Consider the following 20,537-nt stretch of genomic DNA (forward strand, 5'->3'; position numbering starts at 1 on the left):
GTGTTGGGCGACCTGTGGTTTTCCACTTCTTCTATTCCAGAATTAAGAGTTTTGGTTTTCCAAATATTCTTCAAGCTAAGGAACGTTGTTTTATCAATCATATGATTTGGTTAGCAAAACATTTCATCTTTAAAATAAATTAAGTGATGCTGTCCACAAATTTTAATATTACTTAAAGCAATGAAAGGAAAACTTGCTTCGTATCACATAAAATATGACCATATACAACTGTGAGGATACAAGTCAGTTTATTAAACATTATTTTATTAACATAAGCATTTCACTTCATGCTCTATGTAACATGTTTATTTCACCCGCTCTGTCAAAAACAAATCAAAACTAAACAAAACAAAACGAACGTCAACAAAAGCCGTCCATTAACAGTATATTATATGTTTAGAAAGACATCTCTCTACCACTGAAATAGTTTTTTTTTAGTTTTTTTCTGTATTCATTACAATATATAAGCGTTCATATTTTCGTGTCATTCTTTTTCGCATGTAGTATTGTATAAATTGATGTATTGTTCAGATGGAATAGCAAGTAAACGGAATGTATTTCGATAACTAAACAATGATTATTTAAGATAAAAAAGCGTCAAAATGATTCATGATATCCATCTTTATTCTTTCATTAATATGAAGAAAATGTGAAGGACGAAACAAATATATGCAGCTAATACCAGAACAGTTGCATTACCTTTCATGTAACATTTTTATAAAATGATTCTGGTATGATGATATCTACGGCAAAAAAAAATCATCATACAGATGTAGTCTGTTATTCGTTACGGTGACATCTTCGAATCATTTTGCCGAAATGTAGTAATGTTTACCAGAATGTATGTTGCAAAACGAACACACTGGAATATAGAAAAAGAGGGACAATCTTAAGAAACCACTACATGTAAAATTTTATAGGTTCTTTCCCTGTGTACCAGCTGCGTTACGGAGTTGTTGAAATCATTTGTGTTCTTTTCTTAATCTCTTCAGATCCTAATGGTTCGCAGTTGCTGCAAATATAATAATGAATATTCAGTTCACTTGCAGAAAGCGTTCAGTGCATTTGCTTATAAAAGCACCATACAAAACATTTTGTAATTTTCATATTTGGACAAAGTTTAAGATTTAGAAAAAAATGAAACTAAAGGCAAAATATAATAATTTTGATTTTTAGTTGATTTATAACAAAAATCCTTACTTTACATTGTAACTGTACAGTCCCTTGCCCGTGGATAGTTTAGCTACCGGCTCAAATATTTACTGATAAAGACCGGACTAAAATATAATCTTACAAATTCTTTCGTAGCACGGACTTTAAAAAATCCGCAAGCAAGGTTCTGTACTCTGTAGTTTACACGTGCATTATTATTACTCTATAAATACACACTATATTGTCTCCAGGTACTTTTGACTGTTTTAAAAAATTTAAAATCACTCTTTATATCAGTAATAGAATTTTATAAAAATTGAAAACAGCAAAAGTCTGGTATGTGTTATAGTCAATGTTAATTTCATAAGAAAATACTTGTTAGCTCCAAAGTCACCATACGACTTATAATGGTGTCGGTGGGACGTTGAACAGATAAAGAGTATCCTTATGACTCAAGCAGATCGCTGAAACATTCATTTGAATAATTAATTTATGTTGTATTACTTCAAAGGCGCTTATATCAATTCATCTGTTATGGTATTAATATTTTACCAGCTACTTTATAGTTACGTATGTAATCATACTTATCATGGCCATTCTCTTGAATGACATATAATATGTAGAAAATAAAAAAGAATACGCCTTACGTAACACAGAAGTGAATTTCGACACAGCCTAACACTTTTCCTTCCTCGTGAATATTTATTGTCATGTCGAAAGTACCACGAAGTCCAAATGAAAGTGTAGGCACTTTTACAGGAAAGATGATATTGTATTCATTCTTCAAGGAAAACAAAAAAGCATTTAGGGTTACAACAATTAACTGATAAATTAACTTACTAAGAACAGCATTGTTCTTGCTAGACTAGCTTCTAGACTATGATACATGTTTTTCAGCTTTTTAATATAGCCAAAGGTCAAGTACGACGATTGTTCAAATATGAATGCATCTAAGCACATAAAAATGTATCCTTGATAGATTTCAATAAAATTTTTATTTGGTCCCCTCGAAGTATTCACCTCCAACTGATGTGCAAAGTTTCAGTCTTCTAATCCAATCCTTGAAGGCATTTTCATAGCCATTTCTAGGTATACTATGAAAACACTGGAATATTGCAGAACCGAGGTGTTTGCGCTGCACAAATTTTCGACCAGAAAGGTATTTTTTGAGCCTTGGGAACAAAAAGAAGTCAAACGGGGCAAGGTCAGGCGAATAAGGAGGGTGAGGGAGCACAACAACCTTTTCCTGCTTCAGAAAGTCTTGTACAATAAACGCCTTGTGCGATGATGCATTGTCATGTAGCAATCTGACATTGGCCAAACCAGTTGCGGGTCTTCGATTTTTGAAATATTTCTTCAGTTTTCGAAGAACTTTAGTCTTGTAAAACTTCGCATTTACGGATTTGCCTTTAGGTACAGCAACCTGAATGGCATGAGTTGTGAAGAATATGGCATACATTACCTTCTTCACACTCATGGTCCGCTTTGCAATGCATGGTCTTTTGCCAGACTTTGTTGCCCATATTTTGTTCTGAATCTTTCGTTTGGGCTCAAAAAAATGAATCCATGTCTCGTCACAAGTGACGGCATTTGCGAAAGACCGTGCATTGTCATTTGGAACCTGTTTAAGCAACAATTTTGCGCATTGCACGTGTGCCTTTTTCTGTTCATCTGTCAACAGATGGAGAATCCATCTAGCACAGATCTTTCTCATTTTCAAATTACGTTTCAGAATTGCATTAGCTGCTCCTAATGAGATGCCAGCCATACTAGCTATTTGCCTAGCGGTGTATCTTGCATCAGTAGCAAATATTTCTTTCACTCTAGCAACCATCTTGGCAGACGTTGCTGTTTTCGGCCGACGGCCATGTGGTGCATCATTTGTTGAAACGAACCCACATTTGAATTTCTTAAAATAGAGAAAAGTGGAAAATTCACAGGTCGCTCAACACGACAGAAACGAAAATGTTGCAGGCTCGGTTTGATTGAGCCTGTTCATGGACGGTAGTGGAAATGCATGCTACCGTCCACGCCCTCTAGCCCCGGGTTGAGCAGAACTCAACATTTACACATGCTAAAAGTACAAAAAGCAATTTAGAGACATCCGCAGATGTATTCAAACGGCGGTGAACATGGAACCTTCAATGATACACGTGTTGAGGCGTGTAATTCCATGAAGAGCGGCGTTTGGTCCCCAGATAAAGTAAAGGGTTTGCCCCAAACGAGAAAAGAATGGGCAGAACTGCTTAAACCAACGAATAACTGTCGAAAAAGACATATCTTATGCCTATAAACAGAACATATTTCAACAAAAATGTCTTTACACCCTATGCCAAGAATACAACGATTCTTAATATAGGACCGTATGCTGACCTTCTTCCAACCATTTTTGTATTAGTATACACGAGTAGGAAATGTTTAGACACAGCTAAAGTGAACGGATTTTAATGGATTTGGTATCAATGTAAAGCTAACATGTTTATCTACCCAATAATCTTAATTTCCTCGTGATGTTCGCATTATTGAGCGAGATAACGTTCTAGATGCATTTATATTTGAACAATCCTCGTATCAATATAAGAATCAGACCTCTCTGAAAAATAGACTGGCATCCCTCACTTATACATAATAGTTAAGAAAAATCACAAAATATTGAAATTTTGTGACAAATTCGTTATTATCAGTCTAGTGGCTAGTCTATGCTCTTGAATAATAATAGTATTAACTTGCTGTAGGCGAATCCCGTGAATGGGACACTTACTGTCGTGCTAATATTCTTAAGTAAAAATTTCAACAAATTTGCTCACTTTATATGAGCGTGTTTGTTCGTTAAAGTATAAGGAACAGCTACAAACAGCACATTTATAACCCTTTTAAACTGATTTTTCACCAAAACATTCTTTTGATTTGTACATGAAAAAGGCTATCTCAATAGAAAAGGGGGAATACTAGTCAAAGAGCAAGTATAAACGTACATACATACTTTTAGGAAAGGACATGAGCAGTTAAATTTAAAGCTTGGTGGTACTTCACACTTCTTGTGTTCCATGTACTGTTTCAATACTGCACAAAAATCATTGTAATGACACATCGCCTCTCCAATTATTTCACACAGCTCTGTATACCCTTCCTTCGTCTCCAGTCTCAAACTAAAGTCTACCTACCATGTAAAAGATAAAATTAACTATATACTGTGTGTGTGAAAGTCGTCTTTTAAGTAATGCTAACTCGCCATTTTCCGAATATGTACTATATCCTCGAGTAACAGTTAAAATATTAATTAACCATGAAAAATGATAGCAGACTCTGTTTGAATGAGAATGTAAATGCGAGTTGATAAAACACCAACTTGATTGGTTTTCATTATAGATCAGTTCGGAATTTATTTCTGCTTGTTCGTATTTACTTGAGAAATACAAGTCGTACTATTTACAGAATTTATATAGCCTTATAACGATAAAAAAAATCATAAAATTCTACTGTACATGGTTTTAGGGTAAAACATAATTGGAAGTCATCGCACCATATGTTGGTAATTAATTGTGTCTAAATAGACCTCCGTGGCCGAGTGGTTAAGGTAGCTAACCCCTAACCGATCTGGGTTCGAACCTCACTCTGGGCGTTGAATTGTTCATGTGTAGAAGCCATCCAGCTGGCTTACGGAAGGTCGGTGTCCGCCAGTGATTAGATAATGCACGGATGGGCACATAGAGTCTTCTTTCACAATCAAAGTTGGAAAGTCGCCATATGACCTATAGTTGTGTTGGTGCGACGTTAAACGAAAAAAGGATGTGTCTGACTCTAATCATGGGTTGTGCTTTATTTGCTTGTTTCCTCTTTTTAAATAGTTTTCAAAAATAGTGGATTTACATGTTATAAATAATCTGCACTTAGTATTATTAGTGTAGAGACACATCAAGTTTAAGATTTGCTTGTTTCAAATAAGAAATTCCTATCAATAGGTCTTCTGTTGACTTTCTTCTTTGTTGGTAATAGATGTTACCTTGTGGTAACAAAAGCTCTGTAATACGAAATATTTTTGATATTGAAAAAAAAATAGTTTATTCTATTATGTTTGATACAATAACGTTGCCCATCTTTAAAACATCATTAATGTAACTCTATTTCGTAGACTAACAAAACATAGGATCATATTTCAACTGTCATATATGTGATATAGATAGGGTTATGATACTATTAGCTCAGTCTGGGATGCTGTATTCGGCTCGAGTGGATATTGCAAGCTCGAATCACATGAGGCGCGCAAACCCGTTTTTATGTACCTCCACCTTTTAGTTTACCGTTTTGTTATCTAACGAAGGCTTTAATGTTTATATGTTAAAGGAAAAGGCAATGTTGTTCTTATGATAATTCCGTCTGCTAGGGTTTCTTTAGCCTGGGAAGCCGTTGATGATATTTGTGCTTTGTCAAAAGAAATAATACATAATATCTATGCATTGAAGATCCGACTTAATTTGCGCTAATTAGTGTGAGTTAGCATTCATCGAGTTTCTGATATTATCAACACCTGGGGAAATCTGAAGGAGTTTCCATGTCACTACTGATTATCAATTTTCTGTAATTAGCCTAATTAACATGTGATCATATTTGCGCTTGTTTGAAACGAAAACGAGGCAATTTTGCCGCAAATTCGGCAATTTTCGTAGATCACTAGGTCTGCATTTATATAGCATCTTGATGGCTATGACGCAAACTTAAGTTTACTGGCATATTTAAAAGTTATTACAACTTGCTGGAAAAGCTAAAGGAGGAAAAAAACTGGTATTTGTCTATGGGCCGGAAATGTTCGGAAACCTTCGGAAGTATACGATTCCGATCTGTCTTTTCCGTGAGAATTCCGTTTCTATTTTTAGCCATGGATTATTGCTTTCAGAAGTTATCGTTCTTTATCAGGCACCCACATATTTCGGGTGTAATATAGGTGGTGCTACGATCGGAAAACAGGTTTCCCCAGGCTGTCAATTTGCAGGTAGAAAATGTTAGAACTTGTCAGACTAGATTCCCAGGCTAGGGTTTCTTAAATCATTTAAAGAAGTGAAAGAATTATCAAAATCTGCTTAAAAATGAGAAAGTTATGAGCATTCAAATATTTGATAAAAATGGCGGCCATTTTGTTTCCATGTCAATAAAAACAAAATGGCGGATTTATTCTGTTTCTAGATACATATTTGAACTGTATTTACCTATTTCTGTAAAACAATTTCTCCACTTTTTACAACTTACACTCAAGAGACATATGATATTAATCTATTTAAAAGGTTATTCCCTTAATAAAGAATTCAGGAGTGTGTAAATGACGTCATATACACACTAAAATGGCTGCCTCCATTATCTGTTATTTTCTTTAATTTCAAACTGCCATGATATCTTTTTCAATAGTTATCCGATTTTGAAAATTCATTTAGCGTTATGAAAGGCTTGACGATGGCTTTCATATCAAATTACTTACTGTTAGGCTTTCCTTGCCCTTTCAAATTGAACCAAGCGTAGTTTATGTGTAATGTATAATAAATGTAAGTAGTCTGGCAACATACAATACAAAACGTGCAATATGCCTACATAGAAATGCAAGTCGTATAATTGACAGACTTTATATTGGTATATAAGAGATTGCGAAACCAATCATTTGAATTCACGTGTAATTGCCAATTTGTTTAGCATAATTAAGTTATCAAACATGCAACATCATTCATTGCTTATCTAACTATACAATCAGTATAAAAATGTTTTATTTTCTACCTCTATCCTATTATGGTTGACACCAGCATCTCTCTCAAGGTCAAGGTTTAATCTAACCAATACGTTTCCACCAAACTGAATGGGATCTGGTGTGACTTCAAGTAAATTCACAATTAATGGAACAGCTGTCCTATTGCAATTACTAAAGTTAAAATGTTTCTCTTCCATTTGTTTCTGAAATTAAGAAACTATTCAGAATCTGTACAAGAAAGTTAAATGTGAATTGCAAGATGTACATGTAATACAATGCAGAGAAGAGCTGCGTTTCGTTCAGAGTTTGAAATATTTCGGTGGTATAATAGCAAAGGGACGCACCTGTACTACTTATTAAACAATTTATCTGCACTACTTAAGTTATAGTAACGTTATGTATTTATGAATCGAATTACAACTGAAACGATTTTTGTCTTTGCGATTTGATTATACTAACGTTACTAGCATTGTGAACATTGACAAAAAAACCCCAACGACTCGGTAATTTATTTCGATTTCAATGTTGGACAAAACTATCAAATATTTTACGAAGAAAACATGTTACCTGGAAATCAAGTCGCTGTAATGAAACACAATATACCATAACTACGAATATACTCAATCGGAACAAAATATCGTTTGCCATGGTACAAAATTTATGTATCATGACCGGGTAAAGCTACAATCTTTTTACAAACAGACACGAAACCGGAAATTTAAATTTATTTACTTCAGAAAGGTTTTTAATCGGCGAATCAACAAGGAAGTAATGTGTGTTTCGATTAAATTAACATTATATTAAATACATGTGTAGTATACCACATTTGCTTGTTACAACCGCTTTAAAATGTTTTAACATGTATGCCCAGTGTCGAATTCATGATAAATATTTATCATAATTTTACCTGAGTTAATAACCTTAATAAACATCTAAGTTATCTAACTTAAATAATGCTGTGTAATAAGATACAACGTGAAAACTAGTCCTTAATTATCTACATTGTATTAATCAATTAATGGAAACAATCGATGTTGCTAAATTTTTTGTATCTATTTAACTTGAACATAATAAACATTTATCTTTACCCCCATGAAGCGTAAATCATGGCCTGTGTAAATACAGGGATGATAGATTAAAAGATCTTTCACCAAGTGAAATCCAGATAAAATTAGAATTTCTAAACAACAATCAATTTTTAATATTTTTTATTTTACTTTATTGTTTTCAAGCAATTGTACATTCAACAGTTATCGCACATTAAAAAGAATGTTTGGTACCTTTCCAGATCTTTTACTCTAACATTCTCATAACTGATTGAAAATCATGTAATCAGAATCTTACTGACAGACTGATGATTGCTTCCATTAGAAGCTCCTGGACTAAAATATTTAAATGTCCAAATCATATGGTAGCATACCTTGTGATGTGTAAAGCTGCGATATCGTCTACCATTTGGGTCGAAAGCCTGCTGTGCGTGCGCGCACATTTCAAATATACGTGCACGCGTAAATATATACGTGTACCTGTATATTTCATACGTGCTCTCGTAAATGTGTATATGCAAGTTTATATGTACGTGTGCGTGTATATATACGTGCACCTGTAATTAAGCGTGCACGTATAAATGTGCGCGTGCGCACCCATATATGCGTGTACACGTATATATACGTGCACCTATAATTACGTGTGCACCTATAAAGTATCATGCGTACGTACATATAAGCTTGCACACTTTTATATACGAGCACCCAGAATTACGCGTGGCACGTGTAAAATTAAACGTCAACTAATATGTTTACGCGTACGCTGGTAAATATATTGGTGCAAAGTGCTACTAGAATGTGCGTGCACGCGTAAATTTATACGTCCACGTGTTTTAGTGCATTCCTTTGATGAGAAAGGTTTGCTTCTAGAAAAGGTTGGACAAGAAGACCAAATAAGGAATATTGTGGGGCCCAGGTGACCATGGTTGTTGGATACAAGAATAGTAATGTGATACTCTGTTATGGTTCGAATCCGTTCTTAAGGCTTATCCGAATTTGTGCAACTTTAAATGTTATTGTCCGCCTATTTTCTGCTAACGGTGTTAATACGCTGTTTCTGCATAGTTTACCTGATGAACAACGTACAGACAGATGAACAGATTGTCATTTTTAACGCTAGGTGTCTCTGTTAGGCCATTTGATAAATATTCATAACTTCTGTAGATTTTGTGGGTACAGTGGCTGGAAATGTTGGAGTTTACGACATTCCATCTTTGAGTAACCCCTTCCGGTAGTCGGTAAAACTCATAGATCAGGCCAGAAATTGAGGATTTTATCACAAATATATTATTTTTGTCTTGCATGTGTTTAAAAGATTTATTTTAGGTACAACACAAGTTATCTGGAGGTAGAATCGATCCCGAAAGACTTGTGGAACAAGTGCGTTGACGATTTGACGATAGTAATGGCGGAAGAGCCGAGACCTTGAGTTCCAGCAATTCTGACCGACTTTCCAGCAAATCCAGCATCGCATGGTATATAACGAAACGCTTTGGAAACATTCAAACAAGTCAATTCATTAGATTTAGTGATTTTTTTTAAAGTTATTTACACTAGTACTCGGAACAGGAACATTTCGAAAGTGAAAGTAAGGATGGCGTTCGATGTTTGGATTCAAGTTGGAGTTTCTGGAGTTCAGTTAAGTTATTTCTTGTTTTGAATTTCTATTTTCTATTTTTTTTAACATCGTGTACAAAAACATGGCGGACGATGATTATTTATCCTGAAGATTGATACAGTTCTTGGACTATTTTGTTTATACAACGGTGTGTGATGCGGTCAGCCAATCAGAATGCTCAGCGCCGATGACGTTTATTTTGTTTATGTTTTGCACATGTTCTTCTTTCGTTTTGACGGATAGACAGAAAGAAATGCTGTGATGATCCTGGGAGTACTGTCAGCTGCCGATCGTTATGAAAACTTGTTACTTCAATGGTTTTTACAGTTCTGTTATATTCTGAGTTGCTGATGTTGACTGATTCATGAATTAACTTGATGTACAGAAACGATTATTTAACTATGCATAAAGATGAATGTTTAGCCTAACTGATGTTTTTATCTTTGTGAATTGGGCGATATGCGGGTTATGCTCGTATTTTTCAATTATATTGTTGAAACTTATCAGATATGGCTTGTACTTCATCCCTCATGTCTCTCATTCTTCAGGTTGTATATTATAGGTATATAGGGGATTTAGGGTACGGCTCCTTAGGTAAAATTGCTTAAGTAGCCTTGCATGAACTAGGATTTGAACCGCACATTTTTTAATGATTGTTTTTAAGTTCATCGTCCCTGGACCCCGACAATATTGTGATAACTGAATCAAAACAAAATAATTTATTACTTTTTCATACATGCACGAAAGTTACTGCAAGATGCAGTAAAGGGAAACTTGTATGTAGTACTGATAGAACAGGAGGTGATATAACAATGCTGGTGTCTTTGTTCTTGACTGTAGGTAAACAGACTGTCTGATGGTGTCTCATGACTGATGCGAAAAGAGTTGTGAAACTCACAGTTTGTAGGGAAAACCAGTGTGGTTATTTAGATTACCAATTTGCATAGATTAAACTTAAACTATAACGCCACACAAAAATAAGATTATATATAAGGACGTTAATTATGTCCTTGGTATAATTAATAAAATTTTATGAAAAACTACTCAGAAAACTTATGAGGATTTGATGTTTTATTCCTGTGATTGTGAAAGTTACAATTTCAGTTTTTAAAAGTTAAACTATAAAAGCTTTAAAAGGTATATAAAATACACCTTGGATAACGAAAAGTAACTCTAAAACAACTTTTAAAGACATAGTACGTAAACTACCAAGGACGTTAGTATCTTCTTCAAATAACTGCATAAATATATGGATCACTTTTTTATTATTTAAATTAATGTACACTTAAAACAGAACGGCTCGGACAATGTACATCATCAATCATATCTGGTATTTGTCATTTGTATTATTAACCCTTACCCTGCTATTTTTCTAAAATGGACTTGTCCAGTATTCACTTTGGGCAATACCATTTATTATTTTAAGGCGATTTCACAAAACTGACTGAATAGCGAACAGTGCAAACCTTTATCAGACTGTACGGATGTGCAGGCTGATCATGGTCTACACTGGTCGAAAAGGCAGAATCACTTGCCGCCAGCAGGCTGAAAGTTTCACAAATTATTAAGATAAACCCAGTATGTCTTAAATCAAATATTGTTTATTTGCGCGATACATTTTATTTGCGCGATACATTTTCGCAACTGCTACCAAATAATGTAGAGATAGACCCTAAAATTTTTAATGATAGAAATACATTAAATAAAGTCTAGAAATTGATTTTCAAGTCCTTGAAATAACCAAAAATGATTCGACAAATGTGAAGTTTTTGATAGTTTTGTTAATATCAATAACAGAAGTTTAAATATTTAATTTAAACTTGTGATCTCCAAAGAATGACAACTCTTGCCTTTGGCTAGTACTTATAAGCACAGATATCTATTAGTTTACTTCCCTTGCAATTACACAACTGAGTGGAACATGAAAACGGTTTAAGACACAATATCATCCTTTTTTTTTTGCACAACAAAAACATTTAGGATTTATTCATATGTATTTGATTTACCCCTCAAAACCTGTTTCCTTTGATTTTGTCGACTTACTTATGGTAAAAAATTACTATTAACAAGCCGATAATAAAATGAAGTACCAGTAATTATTTTATAGTGCAGATAATACAGTTTTGCTTGTATCAAAATGTCACAATAGAAGCACTTTTGTAATACAGAACACCTGGTAGGATTAGTAAGGTGCAATTGTATTGATCTCTATTTCCTATGCCTAAATAATATCATTAAACGGTAATTATTGCAATACAGTGAACAAAATATTTGGATACTCTTACATTAAGAATAATATTCGTAAGCCTCCAATATGTGCTTTAGAAATGCACATTCACATGTTTAAGAGTTTGTAGATCAAAAGCCATCACAAATACTCAGCACCTGTGGGCTCGGAAAATGATATTGAATAATAAATAGTTGTGTTTCTAGGTAATGAAATTTATAGTGTTTTTTTTTCCTAAAATGAAATGTAATTGCGTAATGCTGAGTTTAATAATCAACGTCTACATGTTTTCTTTGACCGATTGTATAGCAGCACAAATATTTCACAGCATTATGAGCATAATCTCATGCACATTGTGAACTATTTACCCTTAGCCCGCTAAACTTCTAAAATGGACTGGTCCATCATTATATTTGGGCAATACCATTTATTATTCAAAGGGGTGTTTACTAAGTATTTAATGAATGAATCGGGAACAGTGCAGACCATGATCAGCCTGCGAGGGTGTGCATGCTGAGCTTGGTCTGCACTGGTCGCAAAGGCAGAATCACCTGCCGGTTAACATGCCATGATTAAATGAGCCGTGCCATGGGAAAACCAACATAGTGGGTATGCGACCAGCATGGATCCAGACCAGCCCATTCTGGTCAGGATCCATGCTGTTCGCTAATAGTTTCTCTAATTCCAATAGGCTTTAAAAGCGAACAGCATGGATCCTGACCAGACTGCGCGGATGCGCAGGCTGGTCTGGATCCATGCTGGTCGCACACCCACTATGTTGGTTTTCTCATGGCACGGCTCAAATTCAAAACAGATCATTATTATAATACGAGTATTTTCTAATAAAGCCGGCTATAACAAACAGTAAAGCTTTGAAAGGTTACTATAACCAAAGATTTATAGCTTTCTTGTAGTGGGTTTGTGCATTTTAGTCGTGTTTGGCATTGATTAGCACGTATTTGTTTACACAAAAGCAAGTTCTAAGTAAGTATCACACTGTTTCAAACCATGGTGTCAACGTCTCACTAAAGGTCTCAGCCCCTAGTTATATTATTTGGCAGAGAACTAGATCTCTAAGTGTTGGACATTATTTTGTAAACTGCTATAATTTGCACATTGTTATTTAATCATGATGTTTCACTCATTAAGTCGTACCTCTATGCAAGGTTCAAACTATCTAAATCACGTCTAATATTCTGAGATATTATGTACCGCTATAATACCGCAACGCCATCAAGGAAATAGGGACTACTTTATAAGAATTGAATGAATTATTTCCCTTCGTATCTGTTATGTTAAAGATTTATTGAAACTATTTATACTCTTTGTTGTGATCTTCTCTGATCCTACGGGTTCAAAGCTGCTGAAAAACAAAATCAGAAAAATAGTATCGTATACATGTGTTCAGAACAGCAATTCAGTGGGAAGATAAATTAATAGTTTGATAAAAGTTTAAATAAAGAAAACAATACCTGTAATTAGTGCATTCACCAACCGCCTTGTTTTTGTAATATTCATCTCTTTAGATTGTTTGTTTCTTATTTCTTTATTTTCATATATATGCCATTCCATGAGAAAACCTATATTAGTGCCATGATATAAGTATGCACAGTGAATAGTTAAAAATACTGTAAAATCATTATTTTTCTTATGTACATGCAGAAATTGTGTTGTCGTGGCAATCGACATTCCAAAGCACCCATGCACCATGATAGTATTACAGAGGTGTATTGATAAAAGGCTTGTAACAAGCCCCAAACTTGATGAATTAAAAATCACAGTTTAGCTTATCCATAGGTTGTTTCAACTGCATAGCATTTGTCATGTAGTAAACTCATAATATTGCGCACGTGAAAATATGTGCTGAGATGTGCGGTATTCTTGCACATTGTTTTCAGTAATATGTTCTACATGAGCTTGATACGCTGAGAAATTATTTGTAGGGCAATACCGGCGGCACTCTGACAAAGAAGATGCCCCTTTTTTTCTGAAACCTATACAACTCTTGCTTTATACAATGCAAAGAAAATACACTTGTACTATACATATTATACTATACATTACTATAAAAAGACACAAACGATATAATTTAAACAAGTACCTCTTGATTTATTCGCGTGATACTGTTACTGTATGTCAATAAATGTTATACTTCTGCACCCTGGCGTAACGCCTTCACATTCTTACGTCGTATATAGCAATGTATATAACTAAACGTTTCATAATTGGCTGCGTAAATTTTTGGTCATATTGGAACCTCTGCTCTAAACTCAGCCCTCGGGCAGATATAGCGCTTGCTGTTCATTAATTACTAAAATAATACTTACGATTTCTACTTCGAAAGAGACGTTGGATGTAACTGTGAATGCCTGACACATTGAATAAATCTTCGAATCAACAAATGTATCGAACTAATTGGGATGTTGTTCTTAGACTGATTGTTTCTCTCCTTTAAAGCGAATATATGATATCATATGATAATTCAACTTACCTTTTTATATATATTGAAGTGATTTGGTGAGAAGTACTGTACAAAAAATGGTTTTCACGGAAAGCAGCGTAGATGAGTAGGTGAACTTTAAGTCTGCACATGTTATGTTTATTTTTAAAAAAAATATTGCCTCTTTGATCAAGGTATACTACAGTTGTCAATGGGCAATTTGTTTAAAATAAATCAGCTTGATTTATGAAAAGATTTTTTTCAACTCTGTCCTTTTTGAATATATTTCTGCTAACGAATTTACTCACTATTAAAATAACCAATCAATTATGTGATGTAATTTAGAACTGATTAAAGAAATAACTACTCACATTAGCAGGTATCTTTGCTAATACACATGAAATATTTGTCAGACATAGGTTAGTTTTAAGAAATTGGCATAGAAAGAAAAAAATCCCCTTTAATCGAACATGTTCGACTTTTGAAAAGGTTGGACCAGGCAAGTTATATTGTTCTTTAACGTTCAATGTTTTGATAGTTAGCAACTTAGCACTTACAATGACCTAATCGGCAAGTAACATCGTAAATAGACAAATAGAACACCGCTTATGACTTCTTTTCGCAATTTTAGAATAGGAAAACATGTGTTTTTCTCCATTTTCTGTATTGTTCCATAAAACATATTGTCAACGTATATGATATTACATTAATTTATAAGTCACACGCCATGTACCTTGTAGTTACACGCTATAATTTCACAGTTGACTTGTTCATAATAGCGAAAAAGACATAACAAATTTGCCACCATGTAAGTAGTTTTAAGTCACGAAATGGCTCTAATTTCTCTTTTTAGAAATATGTTTTAACGTTTGTTACGTCTGAAATGTAATAAATGTAATATAACGCGACGTCTGATGTTCAAAATGTAGCAACAGAAACTTCTTTGTTTCATTTCTCAATTTCAAAGCAAAATTTGCTTATATGCTTTTAATTAACTATCGACAAATAATCAACTCTGTTCATATTATCAAAATTATAAAGGAGATCTAAACTGGTAATTGTACAGGCGGTTAAAACTGTTATTACAATAAAAGCTTGCTCAATATCACAAATGCAATATTTCTCAATCCAATCGTTATGATTTTTGTAATATGCATGTAAAAGCATTTAAGTAATTATTCAAGCATTTTACATTTATTCAATATGTTTTTGTTTCATAGCAATAAAATTTAATTTCACAATACAACTTGCTGGTTGATATAAACTTTGGGCGATCTATGGGTTTCCATTTATTCCATTTTATCACAGTAGCGTTGTTTGACGTTAAACTGTTATATTTCGATCTCTTCAGATCGTTCAGCACGACATTTGTTTAGTTCTACCCATTGTTTTCTCGTTTAGAGCAAACTCATTTTAACCATAAGCCACTTTTCATGGAACTGCATAAGGTTCCATGTACACCGCCGAATGAATACGTCTTCGGATGCCTCTAATTTCTATTTTGTACTTTAACATGTATAGATGTTTAGTTCTACTCAGCCTGGGGATAGAGAGCGTGGACGGTAGCTTGCATTTCCGACCATGAACAGGCTAAATCAAACCGAGCATGCAACATTTTTATTTATGTTGTGTTGGGGGACCTGTGGTTTTCCACTTTTTCTATTCCAGAAAAAAATAGTTTTGGTTTTTCAAATATCCTTCAAGCTAAAGAACGAACGTTGAGAACTTTTTAATAATTCCTTTAAGCAATGAAAGGAAAACTTGCTTCGTATAGACCATATACAACTGTGAGAGTACAAATCAGTTTATTAAATTTTATTTTTTTAACATTAGCATTTCACCTCATACACTTTTTAACATGTTTATTTCTCCCGCTCTGTCAAAAATAAATCAAAAACAAAACGAACGTATACAAAAACCGTCCGTTAACAATATATTATATGTTTAAAAAGACATATCTATACTACTGTGTTTCAGAACGTGATATATGGTTGCCGTCGCGGTTGTTTCTTCTATCATACTTTCTGGAACATAAAATGAGCCGCGCCATGAGAAAACCAACATAGTGCATATGCGACCAGCATGGATTCAGACCACCCATCCTGTTTGTTCACAATGTCCTTTTGTTTTTAAACGATGCAGTTCTATATTGCTGTTTGCTTGAGATCTTTCAAGTTTTGTCTGTATCCATTACTATATGTATTTACTATTGAGGCGTTCATGTTGTATGAATTGATGTATTGTTTTTACGGAATAGCAAGTAAACTGAATGTATTTCGATAACTAATGCCTAGTTCACATTTGGCCTGCGATGCCTCTGCGGAGCCAATAGACTGCCCGTATCCTCATTTCCGTGCGGAGGAAAAAGGTGACAGTACGATTTTCGTACGGATTCACGGGCTCCGCATCCTCTATAATTTTGTTTAGCGAAAAGTTATACAAATTTGAAAACATCGTAACCCTGTAGTCCGTAGACATGTCGCAGGTGGCATTGCACAATCCCCGCACGGGAATCGTTAGGAGGCCGCGCGCTGATCGCTAGCCAACGCACGGAATCGTACGGAGATTGTAGACTCGTGGGACCTTCGCACGGCCCTGGCACAGCTGCCGCAAGGTTACCGCTGGCTGTCCGTGCAGTACCCGTCTTGGGAAACTTGCGGAGACTGCACGGAAACTGCACTGAAATTTCACGATGTCCGTCTAATCTCCGCGCAGCGTCCTTACGGATTTCTCCCGGCCTTCTCCCGCCCCCCCCCCCCCCCCCCGCCGAGAGCTTATACAAAAACATGGCACAATGCTCGTATATAACATACATCGTAGCTGTAGCCATCTACGATGCCCTAAAACCGCAAGGAAAATCGTAGACTAATTTATTGCACGGCGCTCAGGTCAAATGTGAATAAGGCATTAACAATGATTGTTAAAAATAGAAAAGCGTCAAATGATTCTTGATATCCACTGTCATCCTTTCATCATTATGAAGAATAATTGAGGGACAAAACGAATATATATACAGCAGTCACCAGAACTATTACATCACATTTCATTTAATAGTTTTGCTTTAAAATGATACTGGTATGATGATATCTACGGCAACAAAGTAAAAATTATCATGCAGATGTAGGCTGTTATTCGTTACGCTGACATCTTCGAATCAGTTTCCCAAATAAAGTGATGTTAACCAGTGAACGTCTGTTCCAGAATAAAGGAAAAAGAAGAACTACTCAACAAGTCACTACATATTGGATTTTAAAGATTATCCCCCAGTGTACCAGTTGTTGAAATCATTTATGTTCTTGTCTTGATCTATTCAGATCCTAATGGTTCGCAATTGCTGCAAATAAAATAAAAAAGTAATATATTCGGGTAAGCATACAAAACATTTCGTATTTGTTATATTCGGACAAAGAATCAGATTTAGAAAAAATGAACTTGAAGGCAAAATATATTTGATTTTTAGTTTATTTATAACAAGGTTTTTACTTCAACTCTACAGTCCCTGGACCGCGGATTTTGCATTTTTTCACGTTACCACCGGTACAAGTATTTACTTATAAAGACCTGAATAAAATATAATCTTACAAAATCTTGCGTATTGAAAGGAATACCTAGTATATAAAGAAACGTTTGACTTTTCTTTTGTATGTTCGGAGTTAATAGTGCAACTTTTGAAATAATCGACTCGCTCCTAGTTTTCGTTTCTTATACTTGTAGTCGAAATTTCAACGATCAAAATATGCAAATGAATGATAACAAAAAGGGAGCAGAAGGTACTACCGACAGATAAAAAGGCAGGAGTGCACTCGAGAATTGAAGATGGAAGGAACATAGACAACTGATTTCATCTACGTTTTGTGTTAGCATTACAGTTAACATATTACATGTATATGTGCGTATTTGATTGATTAGCATCATTTATGTGGTATTCTAAGGTACATTTAATGTGATTCAAACATTTTATCATATTATTTTCCACTATAATGGTATTTGTATATTTTTGTACATGTATTACTTCCCTTTATTTCAAAGCATTCCTTACTTTTAAACCTTTCAGTTTATTTCATCTCCTAATATGCATGATATGTATATACTGACTTAAAAATCAATAAAATGAAATCTAAGATACACAAGTTTCTATGTAGTTTGCATACATATAAATCATTTGATTATTTTCTAATTACTTCCAGAGACGTACTGTGATAAATATGTTTTATCTTCGCTATTCTTTCATATCTATCAAAGTCAGTGTTGAAATTTGTACAGTCAGGTGAAATTTGGTAATCCCGCTTTATCCTGTTATGTTATAATCCAACAACTTTGACTGTACGTTTATGATAAAATTGTTTAAGCTTTCTTTTGTAAAATTTGCATAAAGTCACTTTTACTGATATGACAATTTTCCTTCTTTTGATATTGACTAAAATATTGAGTTTTCACTTTATGATGAATATATATACTTTTTACATAATGTGGCCACATTATAATACAATCTGTAAAAACGCCTCTTTGAAGCATAGAATGCAACCAAAAAATAGTAATAGCAGACTCAGTTTGATTGAGTATGTTCATGAGAGGTAATAAAGTGTACAACACCTCTCATGCTCCCTAGCACCAGCTTAAGCGGAACCCTATTACACATTTATTAAATGGACTCCTTGATCCCAAAGGACCAGAGTACGGGGAGACTTTTTACAGCCGTCACACGGCACTTAAAGATTGCTGTTGTAATATTAAATAAAATCTGTAATAAGAAAACAAACAAACAGTATCAGAAATGGCAAAACAAAGAATGCCTTATAAAATTTTGTCAGTAGATCCATTTTACATTACAATAGTTCCAAAGTCGCCATACGACTTATAATGGTGTCGGTGCGACGTTGAACAGATAAAGATTATCCTAATGATTCCAGCAGAACTTTGATAGAAAGTCCGTTTTTACAAAACGCTAAAAACATTCACGTGAATAATTAATGTCTACTTTATTACTTCAGAGGCGCTTTCATCTGTTGAAATTTATAATTTTATGGTATTATTATTTTACAAGCTACTTTACAGTTATGTATGTAGTCATACTTATCATGGCCATTCTTTTGAAATGACATATAATAGGAAAAAAAAACACAAAAAAACTCTATATGCCTTACGTAACACAGAAGTGAATTTCGACACAGCCTAAGACTTTTCCTTCCTCGTGAATGTTCATTGTCATGTTGAAAGTACCACGAAGTCCAAATGAAAGTGTAGGCAGTTTTACAGAAGGAAGGGTGATATTGTACTCATTCTTCAAGGCAAATAAAAAAGCATTTAGGGTTACAACAATTAAACGATAAATCAATTTACTAACAACAGTATTGGTCTTTCTAGACTAGATTCTAGACTATGATATATATTTTCCTTTTCATTTTTTTTATATAGCCAGTGTTTATCCTAGGTCCAATATCAATATACGAATCAGTTCTCTCAAAATAGAATGGCGTCTGTCATTTACACAAAATGTTAAAGAAAATCAAAAAAATTGAAATTTTGTGACAAATTCTTTATTATCAGTCTAGAGACTAGTCACTGACTGCTCTTGAATTATAATACATTTAACTTGCTGTATGCGAATCCTCGTACATGGGTCACTTACTGTCGATCTAATACTTTTATGTAAAAATTGCTTTTATTTACATGAGCGCGTTCGTTCGTTAAATATTCAAAGTAAAAGGAACAGCTACAAACAGCACATTTATACATTTATAACCCTTTTAAACTGATTTTTCACCAAAGCGTTCTTTTAGATTTGTAAATAAAAAAAGTTATCTAAAGAAATAGATAAAAGAGGAATACTAGTCAAAAAGCAAATATAAACGTACATACATACTTTTAGGAAAGGACACGAACAGTTAATTTTATATCTTGGTGGAACGTTACACTTATGGTGTTCCATGTACTGTTCCAATACTGCACAAAAATCATTGTAATGGCACTTCTCCTCTCCAATTATTTCACACAGCTCTGTGTATCCTTTGTTCGTCTTCAATCTCAAACTAAAGTCTACCTACCATGTAAAAAGATAAATTAACTATATACAGGGTGTGTATGTTGAAGTGGTCTTTTAAGCAATGCTAAACTCGCCATTTTACAAATATGTACTCTATCCTCGAGTAACTATTAAAACATTAATTCATAAATTTACTTTTAGGATTATATTTGTCTTGATAAAATGTAAACGGATGATTGAAGACAAAGTTGGAATCTGCGAGAATGTGGTATAGTAGAAAACAGACTCCAACCTAAATCAGACAGTCCGAAAAATGAAAAGTATGTGAGCATAAAGCGTC

The 20,537-nt window shown here is 34.2% G+C and overlaps 1 protein-coding gene across 4 annotated transcripts in view; it reads right to left on the reverse strand.

Annotated features, from left to right (window-relative positions):
* Window positions 1-231: 231 nt before the first annotated feature.
* The window catches only part of LOC123557122 (ganglioside GM2 activator-like), a 34,024-nt gene continuing 13,718 nt past the window's right edge, over window positions 232-20,537 (reverse strand). Inside the window, exons 1-5 of one of the 4 annotated variants that reach the window (XM_045348392.2) lie at window positions 7,451-7,608; window positions 6,913-7,086; window positions 4,136-4,312; window positions 1,800-1,933; window positions 232-1,012 (exon numbers count right to left, since the gene is read on the reverse strand). In XM_045348392.2, coding sequence (XP_045204327.2) covers window positions 946-1,012; window positions 1,800-1,933; window positions 4,136-4,312; window positions 6,913-7,086; window positions 7,451-7,552 — 654 coding nt within the window. In that variant the 5' untranslated portion in view covers window positions 7,553-7,608 and the 3' untranslated portion in view covers window positions 232-945. Of the gene's footprint in view, window positions 1,013-1,799; window positions 1,934-4,135; window positions 4,313-6,912; window positions 7,087-7,450; window positions 7,609-16,014; window positions 17,549-19,358; window positions 19,496-20,077; window positions 20,255-20,537 lie in introns of those variants that run through there. The other 3 variants (XM_045348393.2, XM_045348394.2, XR_008370987.1) reach the window with 3 other exon arrangements.

This window comes from Mercenaria mercenaria, chromosome 5 (assembly GCF_021730395.1).
Source record: "Mercenaria mercenaria strain notata chromosome 5, MADL_Memer_1, whole genome shotgun sequence".
Classification (NCBI taxonomy): Eukaryota; Metazoa; Mollusca; class Bivalvia; order Venerida; family Veneridae; genus Mercenaria; species Mercenaria mercenaria.